Source organism: Carica papaya, chromosome 3, assembly GCF_054855325.1.
Source record: "Carica papaya isolate Zhongbai chromosome 3, ASM5485532v1, whole genome shotgun sequence".
Lineage (NCBI taxonomy): Eukaryota > Viridiplantae > Streptophyta > Magnoliopsida > Brassicales > Caricaceae > Carica > Carica papaya.
Genome location: NC_142311.1, coordinates 32,732,921 through 32,745,113, shown reverse-complemented (window position 1 = coordinate 32,745,113; position 12,193 = coordinate 32,732,921). Strand labels below are relative to the sequence as shown.

Sequence of the window (12,193 nt, the reverse complement as noted above, 5' to 3'; positions counted from 1 at the left end):
TAGAAAAATTCTTATTCCAATAATTATTATATTTTAATCGTATTAAATTTAACAAAAAATTATAAAATTTATTTTGTTTAATAACGAAATTATTAAAACAGGCTTAACAATTTATTTAAATAATAAAAATACGTAAAAATTTATTAAACCAATTTACAATTGGCATTAATAAAAATTATTTGTAAATAATTATTCAAATAAAAAAATAAATTAATTAAGTAACAAAAATATATTTATATTTAAAAACTGATATTAAATGGAGACACAAGCTTCTCTCATTATATGACAATTTAAAATAAATAAATTAGTGGGATTATATGACAAACTATATTTATATTTTCCATTATTACAGATTTTACTTAGTTTTGTACCAAGTTGAAAATTTTATTTTTGTAGGAAATGGTTTTCTTTTCTCTTAAAAAAATTGAAATATGCTTCATAAATTCAATTAAAAAATTGAAAATTTCTTATGATTTGAATATTTGAAAATTTAAAGTTAGAGCTAGAAAATATAATATCCTAATTTTGTATGGAGTAATTTTTATTTTTTGTTTTGATTTAATTTTCAAATTCTTTATTATTATTATTATTATTGTGTGGGGCAAACAAAGAAAGAGAGAAGGAAAAACCAAAAAATAATAATAATAATTTTTTCAAAACAAGAAGGTTGGTATTTCTCCTTTATTTAGTTATTTATTATTATGTAGTAGTTTTTTCTATTTTTTATTTATAGAATAAAATAAAATAAAAAATAAAAGTTTTTATGCTCTCAACATAAAATCAGAAAAAAAAAATTATGAATATTTATTTATTTATTTAATATCATACTTTCATTATATTCTAATATTTTAGATTTATTATTTTTTAAAATAAATTTTTACCACTTTTTTATGAAATTTTTTTACATACATAAAAAAAGTCGTAATTGTTTGTTGTTGTAGAGAAATTTCAGTCCATCATATTCACTATTTTATTTAGAATTTGCTCTTTCTTCAACATCGACAGTAATCTTAAAAAAAGCTTATTCATTCCTTCTCTAAGAGATGTGAGACTTATTGAATCTTTTTTTTTTAATCTTTATTTTGTTAATATCATCTTTCCTTTGATCAGAAATATATTAAATTGATTTTGTATTGTACAAGAAAGAAAGTCCATTTGTATATGTGCTCCCGGAAAATTCTAGTACTTCATTCTATTACATATATAGATGGGGAACAATCGAAAAAATAAGAGACTCGCACCCCAAAATCTGTGGGAGTCTTGAATATAAGGGATACTATCGATATTTGTTTGATGAGAAATGAAAAAAGAAAAAAACAAAGATACTATTGGAAATGAAATTCTACCATTTATATCCCTTAGTCATAGAAAAGGGGGGGTGATGGATTTTTTTGGATCCGTCAGGACTAACAGGGCTCGAAACCGCAGCTTCCGCCTTGACAGGGCGATGCGCTGACCAATTGAACTACAATCCTAAGGGTATAACTATTCATCAACGGATGCCGCTTTCTAGATTGGGTAAAAGTGCAAACCTATAGCTGCAGAAGTAGGAATAATGGTACCAGAAATAAAATTGTTTCCATAAAGTAGAGATCTAGAAATAAATTTACGAATACCATCAATATCTATTGGAAGAGCAGCAATGAATGCGATAATAAATACAGAAGTTGCGGTAACAAAGGTAGAGATCATTAAAACACTAAACCATCCAATGTAAAGACAGTTTTCAATGCTAGTTATCCAATTACAGAAGCGACCCCATAGGCTTTCGCTTTCGCGTCTCTCTAAAATTACAATCATGGTAAAATCTTGGTTTATTTAATCATCAGGGATTCCCGAGCACACAAATTCTCTAGAAATAGGTAATTAAGAGCTTGAAACTATGAGATCACCCCAAAGATGCCTTCGGTATCCAGGGGTCGCGGACCGACCATAGAACCCTGTTCAATAAGTGGAATGTATTAGTTGTCCGCTCTCAGGTTAGGCAGTAAGGGTCGGAGAAAGGCAATCACTCATTCTTAAAACCAGCATTCGAAAGAGTCGAGTCAAAAAAGGGGGGAAAGCTCTCCGTTCCTGGTCTCTTATAGCTGGATACTCCAGAACCACAAGAATCCTTAGTTAGAATGGGATTCCAACTCGGCACCTTTTGAGATTTTGAGAAGAATTGTTCTTTAGAGAGCATAGTACGATAAAGTTGTAAGCTATATTCGGGGGAGAGTTATTGTCTATCGTTGACATCTATGGCCATCACGTATGTGATTAATGAAGACATAAATGGCAAACCAAAAGACTAATCAAACTTGTTGACCATTTAAATCTTCAACATTATAATAACTAACTACTTGCTGCTCAGGGTGCTCTTCAGCACAAAGTTGACAGCTTTTCATATGATTATGATCATATAGCCATCATAAGAACAAGAAATTATAAACAGTTCATGAGGTTCACTCACAGCTATTGCAGAAGCAGCAAGTCCTGATCACTCCCTTGGATCCTTACGGTAATAGTTACCGAAGTATAGAACGGTTGCGAAGTACCAAATCAATGGACATACAAATCCAAGGAGAAGGCTATGGAAAGCAGTTAAACCACACATGAGGGTAGGAAATAATAAGATATCGAGTAAGTGGAGGAGGTTGGAAGAACTTACGAAGACCATCTTATTCCGCAGCCAAAGCAAGGAAGGGGTTTATCATAAGCTCCTAATTGGGGACCCTCTACATCTCGAATGGGTGCATATTCACCTTTCTTTTGTTCAATCACATCTGTTGAGAGTCCTGTGTTTGAAGCAAGTGTCTGATTACTACTTATTCATTAAGAACCATACCATACCTGCAGAATGTCTCCAAAAGAAAAAAGAAGAAAAGCATTCTGCATTTTCTTTTTTCATTATAAAGGAAAGTATTAGTCATGGAAATATATGCATGGTAACATATTCCCAACACATAGATGAAGCAATTAATGCATGGGCAAAGCAATTGTGTTTATGCAGCTTTTAGAAGAACAACTCAAAAGTGTTCGAGCCCGCTTATCTCCAACTCGTGAACTTAGCCGATACAAAGCTATATGATAACACCAATTTTTTCCGATTCGGCAGTTCGATCGATGATTTCTCATTCATGAACGTTGATAAGATAAGATCCTTCTATTTAGCAACACCTTAGGATAACATAACCTTAAAGTTAAGGGCGAGATTTAAACGAGGAAAGGCTTACGGTGGATACTTAGGCATCCAGAGACGAGGAAGAACGTAGTAAGCGACAAAATGCTTCGGGGAGTTGAAAATAAGCATAAATCTGGAGATTCCCGAATAGGTTAACCTTTCGAACTGCTACTGAATCCATGGACAGGTAAGAGACAGCTTGGCGAACTGAAACATCTTAGTAGCCAGAGGAAAAGAAATCAAAAGCGATTCATGTAATAGCGGCGAGCGAAATAGGAGCAGTCTAAACCGTAAAAATGGGGTTGTGGGAGAGCAATAAAAACGTCGTGCTACTAAGCGAAGCAGTGGAGTGTTGCACCCTAGATGGTGAAAGTCCAGTAGCCCAAAGCATCACTAGCTTATGAAATGACCCGAGTTGATGGATTTTTTTGGATCCGTCAGGACTGATGGGGCTCAAACATACAGCTTCTGCCTTGACAGGGTGGTGCTCTGACTAATTGAACTACAATCCCAGGGAAATAAAGTGTACAACATATATATTCTTATGATTTCATTTAAACCATTTATATTTCGATTTTAGAATAGAATCCCTGTGTTGTACCAAATAGAAGTGCGAATGATATATTGACATCCACACGGATATGCACTTTAGTGAGAGCAACATAGATTACTGGTAATTCTTTCGTTATTGCCAAAACAATTAATAATCAAATTTTCAATAAATTTCGGTCTTTTTTTTCTTTACTTTACTCTTTTTTCCTTATTAAACTTTATACTTAATGATCCTGATATTAATCTAAATCGTTAGCAAAATCAAAATTTATGTAAACAAAATAAATCGAGTAAATAAAAAAGAAATAGAAATAAAAGTAGGGATATATCAGAAAATTTGACTTTTTTTTTCCCTGCTGTTTTTTTTTCTTCCTTACTGACTGACAATTATGAAAAAAAAAACGAATTATATCATTTTATGGTGGACAACAAATTATTGGGTCAAACTGGATTTGAACCAGCGTAGACATATTGCCCACGAATTTACAGTTCGTTCCCATTAACGGCTCGGGTATCGACCCAAGAAAAATCAATTTGAAGTTTATTGATAATCCATTATCAACTTCCTTTTGTAGTACCCTATCCCAGGGGAAGTCGAATCCCCGCTGCCTCTTTGAAAGAGAGATGTCTTGAACCACTAGACGATGGGGGCATACTTGCCCAACCGCCATCATACTATGTTCATAGTATGAACAGTTTTTTGAAATTATCAATATAATGGAATGGTATGACTAGCCCTGAAGGCTCTTTCCATCTTTTATGATTCCATAAAAAATTTTGATTTGTTATTTATATTCATGAATCATTCATTTTAATCACAATTCTATAGAGAAATTAATATTCGATTAATTTATATTATTTCAATTTCATTTCTATTATATGTTAATATTCAAATCAAATAGAAATAATAGTACGAAATATATGATCTTTTCGAGAAATGATTGATCTAAAACCATAAAAGAAAAGAGAGTTAAGCTTCATATTTTTTTTTTTTCATTTTCATTCATTTATTGATTTACTCATTGTTAAGATGAAATAGGCGCATCCCTATGTCACACTATGTCAAGAAATTAATCATTCTATGACAAACTTACCCTCTATTTTTGTGTCTTTAGTGGGCCTAATATTCCGGCAATTGCAATGGCTTCTTTATCTCTTCATGTTGAAAAAAAAAAAGATTGTTTAGATCTGATGAGACAAAATCTCATTTATTTATTTTTTATTTTCAAAACTTAGACAACACAGATATCTATTTAGTAGAATATTATATAATATGTACATTATTCTGAATATAAATGAAAAAAGCTCTTATGCATGCGTAAACATAATATATGGGTAAATGAATTATAGCTATTTTCAAAAATAGATCACGATCGGATGGATGTATAAAATTAAAGTCAATGTATCTATATGTCTGTATATATCTATAGTGGATATATGAAGAGGATATTAGATCTAACTAATTCTATGAATTACCCCTAAAGGTTCACATCAAAATAGTGCTAGTTGATGAGAGTTACTTCGAAAACAAAAAAAAAAGTAAAGTAAACTTTTTGTTATTCTCTCAATTCCAATAAAATGCAACTGGATCTAATATGTATAAGTTGGCGACGGCTGGATAAAACCCCATACCTAAAGCTAACATCATATAACCCAATTGAGACATTGTAGAATAGACTAACCCTCTCTTAATATCTCTTTGAGCAAGAGCTAAAGACCTTGGTTCAAACCCTTCGTTATTGGATAAAAGATACATCTTCTTTGCATTTATTAGGGTTCTGTCTTAAGTATTGTAATTGGAATTGGAAGAGTTTTATTACTCAAAAGAAATCCATTTTGAATCCAAGATTGTTCTTGTTCTTATATAATTCTCATGTATGTGAATATGAATCCATCTTCTTTTTTCTACACAATCAATCTTCTCATTTACGATTAACATCTTTTGGAGTCCTTGAGCAAATTTTATTCTATAAAAAAATAGAACATTTTATAAAAGTTTTTGTTAATAATTTTCAGGACATCTTATGGTTGGTCAAGGATCCTTTCATGCATTATATTAGATATCAAGGAAAATCCATTCTGGCTTCAAAAGATACGCCTCTTCTAATGAATAAATGGAAATATTACTTTGTATGGCAATGTCATTTTTATGTGTGGTCTCAATCACGAAGGGTACGTATAAAACAATTATCTAAAAATTATCTAAACTTTCTGGGCTATTTTTCAAGTTTGTGATTTAATCCGTTAGTGGTACGGAGTCAAATATTAAAAAACTCATTTCTAATCGACAACCAACTCGGCACCTTTTGAGATTTTAAAAAGAATTGCTCTTTAGAGAGCACGGTACAATAAAAGTTGTAAGCTGTGTTCGGAGGGGAGTTATTGTCTATTGTTAACCTCTATGGTAGAATCAGTCGGGGACTTGATAGACGATGGTTTACCCTATGGCGGATGTCAACGGTTTGAGAAAACTGAGAGGGAGAAAATATTAAAAAAAGAAGAAGAAATAAGGGAAAATAAGAAATGAGAAATAGAAGAAAAAAGAGAAAAAAAAATGTATAAAAATAAAATGAAGAAAAAATCTTCTTTAACTTTCCTCTGTTTTCCTTTGAATTCTCAAATGTATAGTTTCAATTCAATTTTGCTTTTTGAGCTGCAGTCTATTTCTTCCTCACTGAAATTACCATTAAAAAACAAGTTGAAGAACACCTAAAAATGAGTTGTATATCATAAAATTATAGTCACAGGAAAACATTTTACTTCAGCATCAGTCAAAACCCTAAAAAAAAAGCATGTTGAACTACATTTCTCTGCTTTTAATGCAATCTTGTTTCAATTAAGAACAGAAAGAAATACAGCCACAAAAAGCCATAAAAAATATCTCCGATAACATAGCAAAATGATATTTACCTTATGAGACCGACAAAATCTTCTGCAGAAAATTGTCTGTTCGTGAAGAAGATGAGAATTAAGATTGCAAATAACGAGCTGACTGAATTATCAAGCTCGAGTAGGAAGTTGGCTGGCAGTACAAGAACAAAAAAGTGTTTCCAGGTAGATATTCAATGAGAATACAAAGGTAGATACCTCTTCCTTTGAACAAACAAACTGAATTCAAACACACCATCATAATAAAAACACACCTTTTTAATTTGAACACCTTTAATGTATAGACTAAAATAAACTAAGATAAATACAGATTCATTTGTGGGAGGTGAACCTCATGATAAGTAAGAGAAAGAAGAAATAAGATACAAAAGTAGGCAAGAAATAAGATACAAAAGTAGGGAAGCCTTGCCCCTACGGACCCACCAAACATCTTGCCTTACAGCTGGTTTCACATTTCTTACCAAAACATCTTGCCTTAAAGCTTTGTCTTGGATTATCTTACCAAGCCCTCCCTCGCACAAGTAAAAGGATCAGGGATTAGAAAATAGCAGAATCAGTAAAACTATGAGAAGCCAGAGCTCCTGACAGACGATCTCTGAAAGAAGATAGAAACACAAAAAAGAAGTAAAATCTCCTATTGTTCTAGTAATTTCAGCATGGTCTTCATAGGACAGTCATAGAAGCCGAGTAACTTGTTCTCCTAATCTATATTGTAAAGTTTGAAATACACAATCGATCAAATATAATTCAGATCCAAACATACATACACTTCAGTGTTGGAGCTCAATCCACCTACGGCCTATATCAAATTTAAGTTTTCAGGCTTTATTCTTGAAGAAGGGGACAAACAATACTTCTGTAAACTTCTGTATCAGGAACTACTCCATTGAGAACCATATAGTCATGCAGTTCAATCACTTCCTCTGGAGTGCAATTTTTACCGAAAGATGTAATAAGAGTTGTATAAGTAATAAAATCAGGAACCACACCCAGAAAAACCATCCTCTTCACAAGTCTCTTCGCTTGTTCATAACACTGAAATTTGCAGAAAAAGTTCATTAATATATTATAAGTGACTCTGTTTACTAAGTTGCCCATTTTTATCATTTCTGAGAATAGAACGAAGGCCTTGTTAATCTTTCCGCTGAAAAAATACCCATTCATCAGAGTATTGTAGGTTACAGCATCAAGAGAATCAATTCTTGCCAATGAATCCACCATAAGTTCTGCAGCTCCAACTGATGCCTCCTTGCATAATCCATTAATAATGGAATTGTATATCACCAAGTTGGAGTAGTTAGTTGCCTTCGTCATTTTTTCATAAACATCAACAGCCTTTTCAATATTTCCTTCCTTGCAGTACCCATCAATTAAAGTACCGTAAGTGACAAGATCGGGCGTCAATCCACGAACATACATACTGCAGAATAATTGGTTCGCCCCTACCAAATTCCTAGTCTTGCACATGTAATCCATAAGAATGTTGTGAGGAAAGGCATCTTCTATGAGGTTCTTGCCAAGAAGTTGATTAACAAACTTAAAAGCTTGAGTTACATATCCATTTTTACAAAGCCCCTTTGCAAGGATGGAGTAGGTGAATTTATCAACACGTATACTTTTCTCAATCATGTCTGATATTACGGAGGAAGCTGCTTCAACATCACCTTCGGTGTACAACCAATAGATAATTGAGTTGTAGATAACAGTATTAGGCATCAAGCCGCATTCCACCATTTCATTACACAGCCTCAGGGCCTCATCTAAACTCCCTCCTCTTGCATACCCATCTATCAAAGTCCCATATGTCCTTTCATTACACTCAATGCCTGCCTTAATCATGTCATTTCGAACTTCTTCTGCAAATGCTACTCTTCCTGTTTTGCATAAACCGTTAATGATTGAATTGTATGTTATTGTGTTTGGCAAAATACAATCTCTTGACATTACTCCCATTTTCTTGACAAGCTTCAAGGCAAGATCCAAGTCACCCATCTTGCAAGCTCCATCAATTATCATATTAAAGGTAACAACATTAGGCCAGATCCCACGCTTTAACATCAAATAAATTACCGATATCCCTTCTAATAATTTCAATTCCTTACAAAGAGCATATATGACCAAGTTAAAGGTGTTTATATTTTCGATATATCCACAAGCCAACATCTCCTTATACAGCTTCCAAAATCTATCAATCTCATCAGACTTCAAGAGATGACTCATAAAGTTATTCCAAGCATGAATTGAAACCCAGCAACCTTCCATTCTCAACTTCTTGATCACTTCATAAGCGCCATCAATGGCTCCAATTTGATTACAAGCCTTAACCAGTGTATCAAAGACAGCAGGAACTGAATGGCAAGTTTCATAACTTCTAACCAAAGCATCCAAAACTTCCAATGGTGAAACACCATTTACAAGCATCAACTTCCTCATAAGGCATAAAGCATCATCGAATCTCCTCGAACAAACTAAGACATGACATATTGTACAACAAGATTCTAATGAATGAAAAAAACCCGCTTTCTCTGCAACCAAAGTGTAGAACTCCAGAGCTAACCGTGGCGAGTCGCGAAACTCCCAAATAACTTGATTCACCAAAGAATTGTTGAGATTTGGCAATGTCTGTTGCAAGATTTTCCATCTCCTTTGTCTTAAACTTACACAAATAGCTCGAAAGACAATATCCTCAGTTCTTGGATTGGAGAATTGCTTGCCCACGTGAAAACCTCTGCTTAAAATATTACTTCTTTTTAGAAAACAGCGGCCTAAAAACATATCGTGCTTAACATTATCGCTCTAAAATCTTCTACAACTGATTGAAATAAAGAACAAAAATATCAGCATAGAATCAAGACTCATCTCAAAAAAAAAAACAAAAGAGGAATCTGCTTCAGCTTTCAAATATCGTTGAACGACCACTTGTTATACACAGGGAAGTTAAAGAAAACTGTTTACCCACTTGGAATATAGCTAGTTAGAAACCGAATCACTTGTAAAAATAATAACAGAATCTGTAAGAAATATATAAATAGAATAAGGTAATGCAAGGATGCCTACCTATCTATGTTCTATCCTTATCCCTCAAGCCTTCTCTCCTTCTTCACCTTTTTCTTCTTTCTGCCTTCACCTCTCTAATCTTCTATTTCTCTTCTTCTTCTCTCTAATCTCTCAATCTCTATGAATGTCCAGCATATACAACTCTCCTTGCATCAACTAGCACGTACCAGGCCAAAGTGCGACGAGCAGGGCTGCTAGCTGCGACCGTGAAACTGATAGCCGAGAGTCCTAGAAGCAGGGGAGAGGAAACGCGAACGGAAGGGATAGAGGAGAGCCAGATGAACGGACAGACAATTAACACTGTTAAATGTTCAAAAAAGCCCCCAAAATTTTCTGTGTTCAAAATAGTCCTTTTACTTTTACAAAGTGTTCAAATAAGCCCCCCTAGCGTTAAAGCAATTGACACCGTTAAATATATGTACATGTGCAAGCTGACAAGGCAGGGTCTTTTAATTTTTGCCACGTAAGCATCCACGTAGGCGACTAAGCCCAAACCAGATTACATTCCTCTCCTCCCCTTTCTTTCCCCCGAAGCTTCATCAAGCTTCCTCTTTTCCCTCTGCAACACGCCTTCTTCCTCTGCAATACGCCTTCTTCTTCCTCTGCAATACATCACATTATAGCTTGTACGTCCATCCGAAAGCCAAAGAAAGCATAAAAAAGGCTTCCTCCTTGCCTTGGGACGTCGGAGAACCAGAAACTTCATGAAGCTCCTACCTTTTGTTCTGCAACAGTGACGAGGAAACCCGAATAGATGTTTTGTATCAGTAAGTTTTCTCCTTTTCTCCATATTTCTGCAACAAACACACGTTCAGGAAGATTTTTTTTAAAAAAACCCAACCTCAACAGACCTGCAAGTAATCTTCTCTCTTGAACTCAATTTACCTGCTTGAGAAAATCAAATATTGGTAGTCATTAGCCTAGGGCCTGCTTAACTTTCATTTCCTACAACCTTATATGTATATATGTGTTTTAGATTAATCTAATTATAAACTATATCATGAAATAAGATTACTTTTCATAACAATACATACATGTGTGTGTGTGTGTGTGTGTGTATATACACAACACATATGCTCATTCAGATAATTACATATGACCAGCAAGAAAATATTACATGGATTTAAAGAGTCCTTGAAGCATTTTGTCAAGCACATTATGAGCAGCCTCTGTATACTCTTCATTGACAACAAACTGCAGCCTGTACATCTCTGTAAATTAACTAAACAACACCAATTATCACCAATAGGATTAAAATGCAAATAAAAGTTAAACATGAAATTAAATGTAAAAATAACAATATAGTAAGAATATATTATTTGATGGATCATACATAAAAATGACCTTCGAAATTGGTAGTCTTTATGCATTTAAGAAAAATTAAAATGCATATTTTACAAAATTAATCGATTATGAAATATAATTGGGTTAAACATCAACCTATTTTCTCACCTAATCCACCATTTTTAAACATGAATGAAGGTATCCAATATATTGGGAAGCTCAATACAGTCTAGAACAATTGCCTAGAACCATACAATTCATGTATATGCACTTGCTTTACCTCAAGAGACCTTTAGTTTGGAGGAACTAACTAATAAATGCAAGAAGTCAAGATCTTTGTGTGTGACTAGAAATTCTATATAAATTGGTGTAACCATGTTCAAGTACCAAAGCCAAAACAGACAAATTCATTTCTCCATTTTCCTTTAAACACAACTGTGCATAAACCTATCTATTGCCATGAATTTGTTTCCTTTTTAAGTCAAGAAGTACCAAGAAAGGAATGCCTTGAACACTACATTCCTTTTCTCAATCTTTCAAATAATAATCCATTTGGTATTTGCAAAAACAATACATATCAATACAATTAAAGCAAAAATAATAACATGTAGAGCACATCATGACCAGCAAGAAAATATTACATGGATTTAAAGAGTCTTTGAAGCATTTTGTCGAGCACATTATGAGCAGCCTTCATATACTCTTCATTGTCAACAACCGACAGGCACCTATACATATATCTAAATTAACAAAACAACACAAATTAGGAAGTAAAATAAAAACAAAACGGTAAGCATGGGAATTAAATGTTAAAACAACAACACAGCGAGAATATATTATTTGATTAATCCTATATAAAAATCACACTTTCTAAATTGACAGCCTTCTGTAAAAAATAAAAAATGTGTACGTTACCAAATTCATCAATTATGAAATATGATCTGGGCTAAAGATTCACCTATTTTCTCACCCCAAGATCCGGATTCTTGAATCTTTCCTTGATGCAGGTTCAGTCGTGTTGCAGAAATAAAGAGGAAAATTCAGGTTTGCAGATTGAAGAAGCTTCAGATTGAGGAAGCTTCAAAAAAGAGGAAATGAGAAATGTGGAAGCTTATTGAACAGAAGCTTCAGGTTCTGCAAGATGCGTTGCGGAGAGAAAGGAGGAAGGTTGATGAAGCTTCGCATTTTCTGGTTCTAGTTTCGAAGTCCGCCTGCAGTTCTTGCAAGCTTTTTGCCTTTTCTTGTTTT

At 33.6% G+C, this 12,193-nt stretch overlaps 1 protein-coding gene and 1 pseudogene across 1 annotated transcript; both read right to left on the bottom strand.

The window, feature by feature from the left end:
- Window positions 1-2,383: 2,383 nt before the first annotated feature.
- On the bottom strand, window positions 2,384-3,121 carry LOC148268581 (uncharacterized; annotated as a pseudogene).
- Window positions 3,122-6,844: 3,723 nt separating this feature from the next.
- On the bottom strand, window positions 6,845-10,089 carry LOC110815023 (Pentatricopeptide repeat (PPR) superfamily protein). Its single transcript, XM_088216592.1, has 2 exons — window positions 9,662-10,089; window positions 6,845-9,416 (listed from the first exon to the last, which is right to left on the bottom strand). Exon 2 carries the CDS (start codon window positions 9,377-9,379, stop codon window positions 7,430-7,432), a length of 1,950 nt encoding a protein of 649 aa, XP_088072718.1. The 5' UTR covers window positions 9,380-9,416; window positions 9,662-10,089; the 3' UTR covers window positions 6,845-7,429.
- Window positions 10,090-12,193: the final 2,104 nt, after the last annotated feature.